At 40.0% G+C, this 18,185-nt stretch overlaps 1 protein-coding gene across 3 annotated transcripts in view; it reads left to right on the top strand.

Moving 5' to 3' along the window:
• Positions 1-18,185, top strand: part of Jarid2 (jumonji and AT-rich interaction domain containing 2) — a 177,225-nt gene that overhangs the window by 118,710 nt on the left and 40,330 nt on the right. For all 3 annotated transcript variants that reach the window (XM_052157277.1, XM_052157276.1, XM_052157278.1), the window contains one exon: positions 13,322-13,491. In XM_052157277.1, coding sequence (XP_052013237.1) covers positions 13,322-13,491 — 170 coding nt within the window. The remainder of the gene's footprint in view (positions 1-13,321; positions 13,492-18,185) is intronic.

Below are 18,185 nucleotides of genomic sequence, written 5' to 3'. Positions count from 1 at the left end.
TAACTCCAGTTATATAGATCTGGCTGACCTTGAACTTAGAGATTGCCTTCCTCTGCTTGGTCTAAAGGCCTATAACACCAGGTTCTGACCTCAGTTTATGATTTGAAGAAAGTTTTTCTAACGTTTAAATGCCAAACAGTAGCTTTGTCAATTCCTGTCAATATGTGCAAGGTTTTAAAGAAAAACAAGCCGGCCTGTGGTGGTGCGTGACTTTAATCCTAGTACTTGGGAGGCAGAGGCAGGCGGATTTCTAAATTCAAGGCCAGCCTGGTCTACAGAGTAAGCTCCAGGACAGCCAGGGCTACCCAGAGAGAGAAAACTGTGTCTCGAGGGGTGGGGTGGGGAGGGGAGAAAAAGAAAAGTTCTTATTGATGCAGTTTCATGTGTGTCTGTGTATAGTACATATATGCACTGTTGTCAGGGCCATTTCTGCTGGGATGCTAAGAAGCTGAGTCCAGGCACTAAGAGCCTGGTCTGTGGACTACCTTTGAATCTCCTCATCCTAACACTATTCCTAGAGATTACAGAACATTGTGCCTTTTCTGTACTTCTTGTGCTGTGTAGTTTTCCTGGTTTACATTTTTGCTGGCAAGATTATAGTATATGTCAGATTTATTTCTCTCAAGAATTTTCTTTTCACAGTCTTGAGTTTTCCATAGTTTCTACCATTGAGAGTGTTTATGATAGAATGGATTGAGGATATTTTGTATCAGGGTGCTTAGTCTTTAAAAGATTTGGTTACATGTTGCTTTAATTTATATCCCTTGGAGAATTCTACCCATAAAACATGTATCTCTATATACCTGTCTCTTCTTTTTATTGTATTCATAGTAGTTTCTGTTTTTAAAAAATAGAAGTCTTGTGAGGAGGGATGACACTAAATAATACTATAGTTGTATCTCAATGACCACAGTTTATGTTTGTAGTCCTGTGTGCTGTGACAGGCAGTCCTACATACACACAAACATTTCATAGTGACCTGGCTTTTAAATTGTCTTTAGTCTGTGGGGTGGCATATCTTTACATTGAAGGACCAGCACCCTAGAGGACCTGATGGGAAGAAGTACTGTAACATGTTCTCCAAGAGCAGGTAAAGTCAACATTGATATGTCTTTAATTCTGACAGCTCGGGAGCTGTGTTAGCACTGACAGGCCACAGAAGCTTCTCCATTCCCTGGGCACAACTGTGAATGAGCCCAATTCATCTGTAAGGGTTTTAGAGTTCAGTCATATGATCCCTTGATTTGTTAATTTTGATAGAAAGGGGTGTGTGTGTGTGTGTGTGTGTGTGTGTGTGTGTGTGTTCTTTCCGATAGCATTTTGTTGCAGTTTAGTGCTGTTCTAAATAAGTTAACAGGAATATTTTTCTGGCCTCTTTCTTGATCTCTACGGAAGCTATTTGAAGACAGATATAAAAGTGCTTTTCAACTCTGTATTGAGGGCCAGCAAAGCTGACTGTTGACTTCTCTTTCCCTTTCCCTCTACCCCTCCCCTCCTTTCTCTTCCTTCTCCCTCCCTTCTTCCCTCCCTCCTTCTGCTTCCTCCCCTCCCTCCCTCTTCCCCTCCTTCTAGTGTGCCTGTCTCTGCCACCACCTTCCCATACTGGTTAGGAGTTATCATTTTAGTTAGTTTTTAATCTATCTAACCAATGTTTGTTTGAGAAGAGGTCTTTGCTAGATTACCAGTGCTCTTATATCTACAAGTTCTAGTTTATAACAGGTTAATGTATAGACAGCTTGTTTCATTGTGCTTTCCAGTGTTCATTGTTTTCCTCCGTTTTGTACATTTGTGTGTGTAGGTTGGAGATAAAACTTGATTGATCCTCGTCTTCCTGTCTAAGACTTGGGCTCTTGTTGCTGCAAGAGCCTCGGGGTTACAGCTGTGTGTTTTTGTGTCACAGCTTTTTCCATGGGTTCTAGAGGTCTGATCTAAGGGCCTTAGACTTCCACACAGTGCTTATTCCATTGATGTGGCGTTTATATATTGAAGCATTAGTGACTACATATTCCTCACCTTGGTCTTTGCTTTTGCTTGGTTTTGCTCACCCAACTTAATTTTATTATTAGTTTTTTGGTTGCTTATGGGTATGCCTACGTATGTGTGTGTGCGTGCATGCGTGCGTGCGATAAAGAGATTTTTCTGTAAGAAAATCTTAATCTGAACCCAAGTTATTTTCAGATATCAATCTATAGTTCAAGGTTTTATTTTACATTATTTATTTAGGTTAGTCGTAGAAACCATTTTCACTCTTTAAGAATATTAGATTAGAATAATAATCAGGATTTGCATTTTTGGGTTTGGGCAGTGGTTGAGGGGCCTTGCATGTTAAAGTAAATATGTTATCTCCTTCTTTCTCTGTGTATGCACATGCACACAGATAACTGAGGATTGTCTATGGGACTGCCTTCTCTTCATTATGTGTCTTTTGGAAATCAGAGTCAGGCAGGAAGCCCTTGTCTGTGATGCATGCTCTCTAGATCTCTAACATCCCATGTACACTTTTAGCTGTTTGCAATATTAAGGGAATCATGATCTGGTTGTTTGGATGGCTTGATTTCTCTCTACAGTTCTAGATTGTAGCTGTCTCTTAGGTTGCCTCAGTAATGGTTCTCCCTTTCAGTTCTTTGCGTTTTACTGTTAATCTGCATGTCTTATTCTGTTGTCTTTCGGGATGTGCCACTTTGAGCTACATATTGTTGCTTTCTATACCTACCACTTCACTATAATAGCTAATTTGAGAAGTGTGGTCTTGGTAGAATCATTAATTGCAAATATCTTCAGTTTCTGATGTTAAAGTCAGGGCTGGGGCTTTATCTTTGGAAGCTTGCATATGCTATTTCCTGTATGATACTACTGTCTTTGAGCTAATGGAATCTCAGGGTCTCTCCCTCTTATGCTGTGTATGTATGATTTTCTTTTTTTTCTGGATTTTAGTAGTTATTTTCCCCATTGTTGTGACAAGAATCCAGCAGGAAACACATAAGAAGGGTTTGTTTTGGCTGATGGTTGAAGTCCATAGTGGGAAGTTTTGTGTCCTTGGGCTGGGCAATAACTCCAGAGGTCTACTCCTGGTAACTTAGATTGGGCAAATAACATAGAGGGCTGTTATAGGAGCATCATGTAACTAGACTGAACAATCCAGCACAAGAGGTCCTGTCCATTCACAACCTCTCCGTTTATCTGCTCTGTAATTTATTGTTTAGATAAGCAGCCTTAGCACCCCCCTCCCCAGGCATGTTAAATAACATGTTAAATTTACTCCTGGATAGGCTCCTTGTAGCCAGTGGGATCCTATTTTGATTTTCCTCTAAGGTGGAGCTAGTAAGACAAACCTTGTTCATTTTATGTGGTCATCATATAATTGAATTAGGTTCCTTTTCATGAAATTGAAGGCTCCATGCTTAGGCCTAGAAAGCACGGTATTTTCTAAAACGTTTTTTATCCTCCAACTCAGTCATATCTTTCATTCATGGGCCTATATTGTGAAGCTTCCCTCACATCCCCTTGCCTTCCCTGCCCTCCCCAAAACTATGCTTTGTCTGAGGGCATAGCTCAGTACTAGAACACTTGTTTAGTAAAATTCTGTGTTGGATCCCAAATATTGTAAATAAGATGATAAAGAAGTTTCACATGTTTGATGGGGACCCTGAAAATGAGAAGTGGGTGGCCTGCCACCCAGCCGTCTGCTCACCTCTGTGCACTTGCCACTCAGGAGCTCAGGTCTGTTGGTACTTTTGTGTTCTGAAGCTGATACATCATAGAAATGTTGTCAAACAAAGATGTCACCGAATCTAGTGGCATTAAAGTGCAACACTTTATACCTATATAAGTACTATATAAGTGAGTACACTGAGTCCAGGTTCTAAATCTTCTAAATCATTTGATGTAGTCTATGATTTAATCCTAGCATCTAAGAGGCACAGAGAAAGGAGGATTGCTAAAATTTTACAGCAGTCTAGGGTACTAGAGTGTTGTAGAGACACTCTAGAAAAATAAAAGAACAGATTATGGAACAAAATGGGAACAGTTACAGGTAAAGTCATCTGCTGCCAACCTTGAAAACCTTAGTAGGTGACTTCCAAGAGATTCTTTTTATGAAGGCCTGCCTCTAGCAAAGACATGAAGCCCTATGTATTTAATGCAAAAAAAAATTTTTTTTTTTATTTTGTCTTTTATAGACCCTGTACCCAGGTGGCTTTGAGTTGAGTAGTCCTTCTTCCTGGGTTTTCAAATTGAACTGTCTTTGTTTCAAAGAGCCTGTCTTTGTTTTACAGTTTACTATGATGCCAGTCATAGTAACACATATAACATGGTGACATAGCTATACTCCCAACACAGGTAAAGGGATTGCCAGTTGAAAGACAGCCTTGGCCAGCTAGGTAGAGACACCAGGCTAGGCAGAAAGGACAGCTTGTCCTATCTATACCTTTTCAAGACTGTTCTCTGAAGGAATGTGGAAAGAAATAAGCTGGGGAAAGCCCTTTTGAAGACTTGCAAGAATGTTAGCATTTGTGTCTTAGCTCCTCTCTGAGGGCTTACTTACAAATGACTGAAAGTGGGACCACAGCCACACTTCCTTCCCAGGACTGATAAATGACTAGGAGTGTGTAGTTTGAGTCTGTTGACACCCTAAAGATGGATGCCTTCTGGATCAAAGAGATTAGGGCATGTTTAGGCTGGTGGAATTGAGGAGAGTCATTATAAATGAGCAGTTAGGTGTCCTCCAAAACCCACCTCCCTCTATGTCTGTAAGCAAGATCCTACCTTGGCCCATTTTGCTGGCAGAACAATTTTGTTGAGGCCAGCAGTGAGGAGAACGTAGTTGCCGTCAATAGGGGACTTTGTAGAGTACATGCTCATGCCGCCATTTTGTCCACAGTTAGTTACTCAGCAGCATTCATTCCCATTTTGGTTTTCTCTGCACCTGCTTTATCTTTGTTGCTACTTCCTGGCTTCTCTCCCTCAGCTTTCTGGGAATGGAATACTTTCCCTTCCCCGACACACTTGCTTTGCAGGTTAATTAAGGGTTGAAAAGAGCTGCAAAGCATGATTTCCCCATAGTATTTCTCTCAACTTCATTGGAGTAGTTTATTCCAGTTTGGCATGGTTGGTGGATTAGGGAAGACAAGAGTAAGGAGTAGTTGATTTTTGTGCTTCTAGGACTCTTCACAAAGTTTTCCGTCCTAATTTTGAAGGACTTGCTAACACTGTTTAAGGCCAGGTTGAGAGATGTGTTCCTTTTCTAGTTGAGAGTGAGTGAGCAAATCCAAAAGACTGAGCCTGGAATATAGAGATGGAATATTGTGATTAGTACGCCCGAGTTGACCCCTCCCATATGCTAGAGCCCCTCAATTTGTTTTGTTCTAATAATTTTCATTAGATTTTTTTTTTTTTTTCTGTCTGACCTTAAAGCCTGGGCATATATACAAATCTTAAACCTAAGCAAGCATTGGAGGTTAAAATTTGGCCATTGTCAAAAGGGAAGGTGGATTTTACACGGAACTTCACTATGTTGCTTGTATTTCCAAATACTGCCATTTTGTGTGGGTTTTTTTTTTTTAAATTCTTATGTCACTGATGTCTCCTAGAACTGCTATGCCATCTTTCCTGGAGATTCTGGGTCTGCTGTATATGGGGAACTCCATTTTTTAAAGGGGAGAATGCTCCAGCTTTAAGTGGATGAATGTTCTCGATGAATGAGCCAGGGCAGATTTACTTGCAGTCACATTTTTCTTCTTGAGACAATTGTCACAGGATCCAGACTCCTTTTTTATAAGAGATAGCTTGTGAATGGTAAGTAAGATTTACATATGGAAGCTGCATAATAGGCAGCAACATTTAGTTGACGATTATTTGGTACTTTGTACCTAGATTTGGTATTTAGAACTTGGTCCTTAGAAAATTACAAGGGTTTATTGTTTAGGCTATTAAATCAAAGCCCCCAAATAAATTCTTTGGATTATTTATGAAAGAAATATTTATTGGTACTTTGCAGCATAGCTTTTTTCCCCCCCCTTTTCTGGTGGTATAGTCACTCATTGTTATGCATATCAAAGAACAGTCCTATGCATTTTATCTGTAGGCTATCTTTTAGATATCTCAAAGGTTCTGCAGAGAATGCATCAGCAGTTAGGAGCACTAAATGCTTTTACAGTGTACCCAGCCCCCACAGGGCAGCTGACAACTGTAACTTCAGTTCTGGGAGATCTAATGGGATTTTTTTGGCCTCTGTGGGTAAATGCATGCACAAACAGGCACACATGCTTACAAAAAAAACAATAAAAAATGTTATTGTGATATTCTCTATACTTTCAATCCTAGTTGATTCCTTGTTGTAATGAAATTGGTGGGATTAGAGGGTATTTCTATTTTCACATTCTTGCTTTCTGCAGTTTTTAGACTATTTTCTCCTACCTGATATTAATGAACGATCTAAAAATTGGCCAGTGGCAGGACTTGCTTATTATAATTCAGAATTCCTGTTTAGAGACATCGATTGCTATCTATTGGTGCTTTGTGGCCACCAACCACACTTCATTTTCAGTAGGTAATAAAAATGTCTGGAGTGTGCTTTCTGTTCCTTTACACATATATTGCAGATTTCTTTTAAAGTGAAACGAGAGGAAAATGATGAAAGAAGTGTTGGCTTGCTCCGCTTGCTCTGGGCAACCAGCATGACTGGTTGATTAGCATCTATCTCCCTAGTACTTCTCTCTGGAGGCATTAAGTGAAATTCTGCCAGGATGCAATTTGCTTCCCCAGCTTCCTACAGTTTTTTGTTTTTGTTTTTGTTGTTGTTGTTTTTGTTTTTTTAAACCAATGATATCATCCCAGCCCTGTACCAGACTTTAGAATCTCACTTATTACACCATTGCATCTTGAATATTTGTGAGGGACATTCTGTATGATTTACTTTTCATTCCGGCCTTTATTCCTTTATTGACAAAAAGGAGTGAATGAACTGAATCATGCGGTAGATTATAGATAGATTCTTCATATGTGTCCCCCTCCCCCCAAACATTCTAGACTCTCAAGGTCATTCTTTCTCCTTCCCAGCTATTATCTTTGCCAGGAGATTGCTGCCAGGGGATTTTTGGCAGCTTGCAGTTAGGTTTTGAGTAACCTAAAATTGAAAAACTCATACACACACACACACACACACACACACATACACACACACAATGCTATTTTTAAGACTGCGTTGGCAATCTCGCCTCCAAGTGTGATCGGAAAGGAAATGAACATTTTTACTGGCACAGCTAAGCTTTTAAAACAGTGTACTTCCAATTATTTGCTAACAACCTTGTACCTACCATAGTATAGTAAGGATTCCTTTAGCCAGATGCTGTTTAGATTGGACTTTTCCGTTTGTTGTTCTTTTTGACTCTTATTTAGTCCCTTTTCCCTTTAAGATTTTGTTGTTCACTTGGGTCTCTGAATCTTTAGCTTCTGAGTCTGATCCCTGATGAAGAGGTTCTGCACTTTTGATGAGCAGTGGGACATACAACTTTCCCTAGTTGGTCCACAGAAATTGACACATAGAACATGTAGCATTTGTGACTGACACAAGGGCTTTGTGGGCCTCTTCAACTGTCGACTAATAATAATCTTTCCCCCTTGGACCTAATTGCTTCCTAGTGTTAAATGCTTTTCTTGCTTGTGATTTGTGACTCCAGGAAGGCTTGTTTTGTTTTCCTTTTCTCCCCCCCCCCCCCTCTTTTTTTTTTTTTTTTTAAATTTCTGGATTTGATATAAAATTTACTACTTTCTCCATCCCTTTATCACCTAGCCTGAGATCTTGTATGCCATCAAATGTTTATTTTGAAGTTGCCCTAGCTTTTTTATATATTTAGTTTCTAATTTTGGGCATTCTTTTCTGTTTTTCTTCTAAGAACAGTTAAATGTTCCTTCCTGTCTTGTGTATTTATGAAAATGGTTAGAGTTGTGTTCTTGAGGAGGCAGGGTGTGTATATGTAGAATTACTAATTACTTATATGAAGGATTCAGTAGTAACCAGAGTTGATATTATCACCATTATTTAAAAAGTTAAAGATTTTGGTTTCTTTCTTAAAAATTGGATTGTTTTCTGACTTCTCAGTTTCCTGGATTGGTATCATATCTATTTTTAAACTAAATGTCTCCCTGATTTTTTTTTTTTTTTAACCTGTCCCCTGGCACAATTAGAAAACATACCTTTTGCTTGAGCCAATAATTTCCCCTGGACACTGGCAAAAGATCAGTCTTTCTCAGCTTGAACTTGTTAGATAAGGAGTCACCTTAGGAATTACCTTTTCAGAGGATCATTTGCCTAAATACCTCTTGTTTTATTGCAGTGGCCATGCTTAGAAATAGAATCTAATCTGTTCCTCTTTACCACTTTTTATTTATTTTTTTATTTTGTTATAAATGTGTTTTGAGACAGGGTCTTTAATATACAATAGCACAGGCTACTGTGAAGCTCACAATTCTGCTTCAGCTCCTGACTTAATACTTTGAGAAAACCAAGGCCAACATTGTTAAAAATGAAATTAGTTGTGACAAAACCCATATGTAGCTTTTCTTGGTACCTGCTGATCCAAGCTGAACCTTTTGGGAGGATATTTCCAAGAAAGTTCCCCAGGGCAAATTTGGCTATAACAAACTTTTACTTTAAATAGCTCTTACGCAATTTAATTAAGGTAAATATTTATTATCCTGTGTTTTATCATAAACTATTTAATCCGTTCATATGTAAAGCCCATGCCTTCCTCCCAATGAAATGAAAAAAATCTACAAATCAGTATGGCTAGACATCAAGACATCAAAAGACTTATATGTAGCAAAACCTTGTTGGGAGCCAAGTGACTGTCCCTCTGTCATTGTGTTATAGTCTTATGCAAATTTAGCCATGGGAGTGGTAGATAGGATTGTGCTTATAGGAATGTCACCTGTGACTAGTGTTCTTGTTACACAATATGGGTGAGCTGGTATTTGCTGACTTCTGAATTCAATTGAGGATGTTTTTTATATTCTCTCCACCATGCAGGGCATTTATAGCCATCCTGTGTGTTTTGCCTGCCACTGACTGCGCTTGCATTTGAATTTGGTAGGCAGCTTGCCCTGGTGAATGGTATCTCCTTACCCCTGCCCCCCCCCCCCCCAACTTAGTATGCACACATGAGCACACTCTTGTTTCTTTGAGCAGCTGCCAGGTTTCTAGTGTGTGTGTGTGTGTGTGTGTGTGTGTGTTTGTCTAGGGGTAGAATAGAGTGGGTAATTATTTTGGGGATGGAAACACAGATTTTTTGTTTTGTTTTGTTTTTTTTAAAAACTGTTTGAAATAGGTCTTTCGGCAAGTTGGCAAAGTGTCAGGGTCAGCTCTCACACTGCCACAAATAGTGGAGCCCCACTGGTCATTCTGCATCTGCTAGAAGCCATTTTCTATTTTTGATTAACCAGACCTTCCCCTCCTATCTTCCTTACCCCTTTGAATTGGGATGTGACCTAAATAATTGGATTTATTAGCTCCCAAGTTTAATATTGGAGAGTTGAATTAATAAAACGTTTTGGTATGCACATCTAGCAAGGTACTAGATATGCATGGTTTCCCTTCCCTTGTGTGTATACGTTATTGGTTTGGAGACTCTTAGAAATTTTTTTCAGCAGTGAAATTCAGTCAATCTAGGATTTGCTATTATGCTGTAGTAAGAATTGCCCTAGAAATAGATGTTTACACATCTAAGGTGGTCATTTACCACATCTAAGGTGGTCATTATGTATCGTAGATGGCTGAAGAAACCCTAAACATGGGACTCTCATCCTCGTGTTGGGCTTCTTATGGAAAACTGCCCAGGAAACTTTTATATCTATCTTTGAGAAAGTTGAAAGGACAGGGAGGAGGTAAGGAATCTATTTGGGTTCACCCAAGAACTTTATGTGTGAAATGTTTTGGGGTTTGTTTGTTTGTTTGTTTGTTGGTTGGTTGGTTGGTAAAAGTGTTGATAGTCTTTTTATACCCTCAGTGATTTTTTTTTCTATTTTTAAAGAATTTGTTGTATGTACTGGGTGTATGTGCTCATGTGTGTATGTGAACGTGTGTTCATACATATGAAGTCCACAGGCCAAATTTAGGTGCCATTCTGCTTTACTTTTTGAGACAGTGTCTCATAGAACTTGGATCTCATTGAGTTAGGCTGGCCGACAGTCCGTCCCTAGGATTCTTATGTCTCGGCCTTCTGGAGTGTTGAGATTGCAGACTGGAGTCATAGTTCTCAGTCTTAACTATTTGCATGAATACATTGGCTCAGACTCAGGATAGATCTATCTCAAGCTTGTGTAGCAAACACTGACTGAGCATCTCCTTAGACATTGCTTCGACTGGTCTTGCCCACCCCCTTCTTCTTTCTTTCTGTTAGGGCTTTGGATTGTTATTTTTGCCTACCTCCAAGTGCATAACTGTCTGCCAGGTAGATAGATAAGATAGATGGATGGATGGATGGATGGATGGATCAATCAATCAATCAATCAATCAATGGATGAATGAAGTGTTGTGGACCTGTGGCAGCAGTGTGGTGTTAAAGACATTATGGAAGTCTTTTCTTATGCTGGTTTTCTTTCAGTAAGCCAAAAAGATGAGGCTGCAATAAAGTGCTAAATAGGGCAGTAGAAGGGCTTGAGGGGTTGGCCCTGGCAGTGAGCTGCTGCTTTTCAGGGCGCTTGAATCTATAAGGTGACTTGAGATACCAACCAGGCAATTTCTATTAAAAGTTAGCATCGTTTTCATGTCTCCTTTAAAAAAAACTAAACAAATAAACACACAAACAAAAAACTGTCTTGGAATGTTATCTGCACATAGCTTACCTGGCTTCACTAATTTTTCTTCTCTATTTTCTATACCACCTGGGGGATTGTATACACAAGTTAACTTGTGGCCTTTGTCCCAAATACCAGATACAGATACTACCTTGGGTCTCTGCTTTTAGGAGCTGTTTACTTTCAAATTCATACATAGAGACATTCATGCACCTTTATATATGAATGAGGATATTACTTGTTTATGGTGAAATATGGTCTTAAGATATTTTAAACCAGCTCTCTTCCTCTTAGTTTTTTAAGTGACATCTTCTCTTTATATTTCTAGATCATAAGTTATGTTCATTCATTTCTCCCACTGGCTTACATTCATGAGATTTTTGTCCCTTTATATTGGCTTATAAGATCTAGAATGAGGGTTGGAGAGATGGTTCAGCGGTTAAGCGGATTGCTCTTCCGCAGGTCCTGAGTTCAAATCTAAGCAATCATGTGGTAGCTTACAACCATTTGTATGGGAGATCTGATGCCCACTTCTTGTGTGTCTGAAGACATAAGTGTACTTACATATAATAAATAAATACATCTTTAAGGAAAAAAAAAAGATCTAGAATGAGGGCATCTTACTGAGAAATTAGTCTCTCTACTGCTAGGGTTGGTTTTAGGCCCTCCTGACCTGTGCCATGAAGGCTAAGAAGCGCTGGAGGCCCTGCTCTCATTTTGATACTATATCCTACCTGGAGTGGTCCTTCGGCCGTACCCTTATTAGGCAAGCATTCTACCAATATTCATTTCAGAAGCTCCACTGCAGTATGAGTGTGAAGCACTCTTAGGCCAAAAGTATTTTGCTGTAAAGCATTTTTGCATTGAAGTGAGAGGTGATGCTGCTTTTCTTTAGGAAAATGCTAGGCAGCTGTCGGAGGGAGTGGTTGCAGTGGAGTTCCGTCTCCCGTATGTGCATACTGGGCAGCATCCTCTACAAGGGTGTACCTGTCTTCTCTTCCTACCAGTTCTGGGTTCTCAGGTTTTTTTCCCAGAATGTTGTAAGACAACATTCTGCAGTTCCTCACCTGTCTTTGAGTCATCCACTTGCTTGTGACTGCACTTACTTCAAGGCTTTGGCTCCATGTGTCTTTAGAACAGTTTTGCTGTGTCGGGGAGAAGAGTACAGGCCACTGTACTACTGGTAGGTGTTGCCTGAAGACCAGGCACCACTGTTTTCTTTCCATTGCTCTCAAAGTCTTCATAGACGGGCACCGGAGCTTCCTTGTGAGCACCAGGTTAGCCTTCAAGAGCTGTAAGTTCAGTTAGCTCACATTGTTTCCTTTTAATCTAGTCAGTAGTTAGAAATAAGATCTCCAGAGTGTTTGAGATGGGTAATTGAGTAGGGAGGAAGAAGGAAAGTTACAATAAAATGAGAGACAGCTTTATTTTAAGGATTTTTGTTTTTTAATAAGGCAGAAAGCTCAAGCATAATGTTGGGGAGCTCGGAAGATTTGTGAAGTTAGGATTTTCAGATGTAAAGCTGCAGCAAACAGACTAATGTGCACCAGATTGTTAGGCTGAGGTGTCTTCTGCGCTAAGCAGACTGTTCCTGACACTGACTCCCAGCACTGCTGCAAAGGAACTTGCAGCACAGTACCCAGCACCTCACAGTGTCTGATGCTGACTCGGGGACTCTCCACACTCAGTGTTCGCTATGATCAAACTGCTGGATGGAGATGTGCTCCTTCCTGCTCTAAGACTTATTTCTTTAGCGTCCATCTAGTAGGTATGGACTGCTAATTTAAAGAAGAAGAGCGTAAGCTAAGCTTGCTCTCATTCTGATGGTTTACATATATCTGCTTTTTTGTGTTTTTTGTTATTTCAGGATTTGATTTTTTTTTTAAAAAAAGAATGTGTGTGTGTGTGTGTGTGTGTGTGTGTGTGTAAAACAGGACAGTTTATTGAGTTCTGGGGATTAGACTTGGCAATAAGCATGTTTTCCCACTGTGTCATCTCTCCGCACCATACTGCTCTGTCAAGTTAACTCTGCAACTGATCGACACTCCCTAGTCAGGATGTTAGAAGTGTGTCATTAGTTCATTAGAGGTAGAAGACAAAAGTGAAGTAGGTATTAGCACACAATAAGAGAAGGAAATTGTGAAATAAGTGGAAACCTAGGATGCTGTTTAGTGTTTGAGAACCACTGATCCCATGCGTTCAAACATTTTCCTGTTGTTTAAGCCACAATGTGTGGAGTCCAGGCTAGCATTGAAGTGATCTTCCCACTTGCCTACTGATTTTTCATTTTCTACACACATTCATACTACACACATACTTTATATCTACATAGAAAACAGTAGCCTCTTAGTAGATTTATTGCACCATAATGCAGGCTGAGGTCATGAGAGAGATATAGAACCTTAATTAGTAAGAGTTTGCTTGAAAGATTGTCAGTTTGGCCCTCCTGTATCATGGTTGTATTGCTGCATATAGTCCTGTACCCTCCAGTCTCTGCTTAATTTAGTTTTACATTTTTTTGTTGTTGCAGGCCCAGGCTGCAAGCACAAAGGAAGTTTGCTCAATCTCAGCCGAATAGTCCCAGCACAACTCCAGTGAAGATAGTGGAGCCTTTGCTACCCCCGCCAGCTACTCAAATTTCTGACCTCTCTAAAAGGAAGCCTAAGACAGAAGACTTTCTTACCTTTCTCTGCCTTCGAGGTAAGCTTGAAGTACAGATGGCACCAATGTGGTGTTCTCCCATCTCCGTTCGCTGTTTGATTTGTGGGCAGGTTTCTCTTTGCTCTCTTTGGTTTGTTTTTTAATGAAAGATCCTCACTATGTAGGGCCTGCTAGATATGAAGATGGACTCAAATTCATAGAGAACCACTTGCTTTCACCTTCTGAGTCTTATAAAGATGTGGCCCTGCTGCTTCTTCTGTTTTACTTAAAATATTTAATTTTCAACTGTATGCCATGTTGACTTTATTTTACTTTTGTCTTTGGGTGTTTTGCTTGCACACATGCCTGTGCATCCCAGTCAGAAGAAGGTATCGTCTCCCCCAGAGACCAGAGTACATATATGGTTGTAAGCCACCGGGCTATGTGCTAGGACTTGAACTGTCTGCAAGAGTAGCCAGGGTTCCTACATTTGGAGACATTTCTCTAGTCCACTTTCTCTTCTTTGTTTGTTTGGTTTTTCAAGACAGGTTTTCTCCACATATCCCTGGCTAGCCTCGAACTCAGAGGCCCGCCTCTGTCTCCAGAGTGTGAAGATTAAAGGCACACATCACCTGACCACTTTTTGTATTTTTGGAAGAGAATCTTAATATGTTCCAGGATGACCTGGAACACATGATGTTATCCAGACTTGCCTCAAAGTCTCATCGATCTCTACCCCCTCTCCTTCCCTAAGTTCTGGTATTATATGTATGGATGGGGTACCATATCCAGCTAGGAAAGTTACTTTGTTAAGAAAACAGAAATTTGCTCTGAGGTCATGGGGTTTAGTTATGTGAATCTTAATGTCGTAATTATTTATTTAATGGACTGTCTCAGTGACAATAAGCATAGCAGAACCCGTGTGTTTATATGTACCATGCGTTTCTATACTTGTATTGTTTTAAAAATTCTTTCCTCTATTCTTGGTGGTTGGTCAGGGATACTCAATAAAGCGCACCTGGATAAAAATCACAAAGCACCTGTTTGAGATGTAAGAGACCCATCTTCTCACAGCTAGTCACCTTTAGAGCTCCGATGAATATGTTTCTCCACTCAAAGAGCCAGGGGACACAACCAGGCTGTCTGCTTTGTCTTTGCTGATGCACCCTCTGGATTCTTGCTAGACTTCCTTTCCTGCTTCTTTCTCTTACAGCTTTTAGATCTGAGAGTCACCTTAGTTATCAAAGTCTTAGTTAGACTCTGTGTAGGTGTACACTCTATAGGATGAATGTTGTACCTTGCCTGTTCTGGATCCTTGACGGAGGGAAGCATTATTAAAAAAAGAAATGGAAAACCGAATTTTGACATGTGTATAGGTTGTGTAGATGATTCTTATAATGTACTCCTTTAATAATAATCTTATTTGAATTTTACATGACAAAAAGCTATTAAACTTTTTAATGAAAGTGTTATTCTTATTTCTTATTCTTGATGACTATGCAAAATAGTTCATTTCTCACTGTGAATTTTTCATTAAGGAAACTTGTGTGTCCATAGACTTAAAAATCTCTTAACTATAATGTGTTTAATTTTGTGGTAGTTATGGAATTTGTTTAATTATGATTTACATTGCGAGTTTTGCTGTTATGAAAAGCTGTGGCATGTGTAACATTTTTAGGCAGTCTTAACATTTTTAGTTTGGAAACCTTTTGGTTTTAGTGCTGCCTTCCTTCCTTCCTTCCTTCCTTCCTTCCTTCCTTCCTTCCTTCCTTCCTTCCTTCCTTCCTTCCTTCCTTCCTTCCTTCCTTCCTCCCTCCCTCCCTCCCTCCCTCCCTCCCTCCCTCCCTTTGATGCTAGGAGAAGAGAAACTGCTCTTATTAAATGTTTACGTTCATGTGCAGCTACTCTCTTAGAATAGAAACAGAGGTTATTGGGTTCTCTGAAAATGGAGATACTGGTAGTGTGAACTGCCTGCTGAGGGTTCTGGAAAGCAGACTGGTCTTGAGAGAGCAGGAAGTCTGGAGCTCCCAACATGGTGAGCTCAAATTTATAAACTAGGAAAGACATGGAAGTCTTGAGTTGTTCATGTAGGCTTCAGGCATTTCCCTTAATAGTTTGGAATATTGAAGAGACTGAAGTGACTGTGTCATGAAAAAGGCAATGGTTAGAGTTCTTTACACCTTGTTCATTACCTTTCAATGATGACAGGAGAGTCAAAGATGTTAAGCGCTCTTGAAAACCCCTTAGGTATAAACTGAATCCTTGCTTCTGGAGATCCTGTCAATTTAGGGATTCTGTAGTTAATGTAAATACCATCTAGTCATTTCTGTTGGAAAGCTTTAGACATTTAAAAGGTTCAAGTCTCAAGATACTGAGACTTCCAGCCAAACACAAGTCTTTTCCCTCTTCTATGCTTAATGCCATATTCTAGAACTTACTTTTCTTTTTTTTTTTTTTTTTTTTTATTTTTTTATTTTTTTTTTTTTTTTAGAACTTACTTTTCTTAAGGAAGTGGAGTGGAATGAACATTTAAATATCTTTAAATAGCTGCTGTGTAGGGCACAAAATATTTTTTTTTTTTTTTGCCAGAGGCTTAATTAGTATCTTCCAAGGGTGCACGTGGAGAAGAGAGCCTGTATGTGTACTGTGAGTAGCAACTCTGTCATTGCTGCATTTCCTGTCACCAGTCTCCTTATTCTTAATGAGTTCAGTCTTCCTCTCTTTGTTCTGACAATAATTATTTAAAAAGATTTAAAAACGCTTAATGCAGTGGAGCAATGGCAGGCTAAATGGTTCTCTTATTTACATTTTCTAATGGAGACTCATGAACCACACACAGCACACAGTGCATCTTTAGGACCATGGCTGTCACAGTGCAGCCTCCCAGCTCTGCCTAGGGAAGATATGGGAGGTAAATTCCCAGTACATAGTCTAATATAGCCATTGTAAGGCCAAATTGTCTTCTTTGGGACTAACTTCCTCATTTCCCCTTTCTTTTGGAATCTTCCATAATTTTCTGGCACTCCATTGCTGGATGATTCTGCCAACTTTCATTGAACTTTCTACAGTAGACACGTAGAAAACAGATTAGGCATTGGAAAGTTGCTGGGTAAAACAAGATGTGGTAAAACGTGTGATCGTGTCAGGGTAGAGCTGTGCTTTACGTAAGCAGGCTGAGCACTCTGTCTTGGGCTATATGCAATATCTGTGGAAAGGGAAGACATCTAAGCTGCCTCTTGTCAGATATCAGAATCCTTTGCTGGAAAGTTCCGGGGATGGCAAGGAATTCTACAGAAATCTCTGTCAAGGTATGGATGGTGGGTGGATCAGAGCTAGTTATTTGGAAGGCCAATCATTAAAGTGAGTAAGTTAGGATTTGGACAGGTCTCTAGGTTTTGGGTGAATTAGGAAGATGGTTCTGTCAGTGAGTGCTTCAGAAACATGATTGAGGCCATATCTACAAACAACTACTGTCCTTGCCTGGAAGGAGTGCATTCTTTCACTGGCCTTGAATATTGAGAAGGAAAAAGTTGTAAGTGGGGCAGTCCAGTGTGATTTAGCAGTACACCATAATGAGAGGGAATTGTTTGCAGGAAATAATCTACCAATTGCAAGGAGCACTGAGGTTGCTACAAGTGAAGTATCTTGAGCAAAATGGGAATAGTCTTTAGGGAGGAAGAGTCTTAGAGAGGCTCCATGAGTTTGGGGTCACTTTTATGACTTTGATCTTAGTTTCGGAGCATAGAAACTATCAAAGTAGTGCTAGCTTCTTTAGCCTATGCTAGCACCTGCCCTATGCTTTTTCCCTGAGTCACTCAGGTCTGATCTTCTGTGTTCATTTAGTGTCTCTGTTCTGCTGATGCAGTAATGAAGGAATCAGAAATGTTGGAGTTCTTGATCTTTGACGGATGACTCCTTTTATAATTGCCTTGTGACCTTGACTCTTGATGTTTGGTCCCGCTTAGGGCCAGCTTGCCTCAGACCCTGCCTGCTTTGCAGGAAGTTAAAGTCACTCTCCCTGTCAGGAGACTGGCCTGATTTTAGTGGTATATTTCACAATGCATTCCTATGCCTCAGTAACTAGAGAAGCTTGTAGTGTTTCTTGGGCCTTCTGAAACTGATTGGGGTATGTGGCGGCAGTGCAGGGGTGTGGGGGAGTTAGGGCGTGGGGGGATGGTGGAAATCTCTCACTGCTATCATTGCTGTTGTGCTGGCCTGGGTCTTTGGTCATGTAGATTTTATCTTATGCATTGTTTTGAAGCACCTTGTGCCTGTGCCCTGTAGGAAACTTTAATGTCTGTGGGAGTCTGAAAAGGCTTTGCATGAATCATAAATTCATGTTTAGACTTGATGGTATATAGTAATTGGAAATTGGAAAATCCAACTTTACTTATTTCCACTTCTCAGTCTTGTCACTACTAGGAGCTACTCAGACCGAACACAGTCATAGCTATCCTGTTAGCATTAAAAGACCACAGAGTTGTGGGATTTGACTATGTACACGCCTGCATATATGCTCTTATACACTTGGTAGTTGAATTTGTTTTGTTGTTGTTTGTTTGTGCCAAATGGGAATCATTTTTGGAGATGTGACAAGGCTTTTAAGGTTGTGAGGCACAATGTTCTATTGTGATTTTTGTGGCTGTGTGTGAATCCATCTGTACAGAGCTTATTGGGAAAACGTGCTACTAGTCAGCCTGTCTGCTAGAGGGAACTGGTGTTCATTGTTCTTAGTGCTGAATCTTTCAAGACAT

Source organism: Apodemus sylvaticus, chromosome 14 (genome assembly GCF_947179515.1).
Source record: "Apodemus sylvaticus chromosome 14, mApoSyl1.1, whole genome shotgun sequence".
NCBI classification, from domain to species: domain Eukaryota; kingdom Metazoa; phylum Chordata; class Mammalia; order Rodentia; family Muridae; genus Apodemus; species Apodemus sylvaticus.
This window is presented reverse-complemented; position numbering and strand designations above follow the sequence as displayed.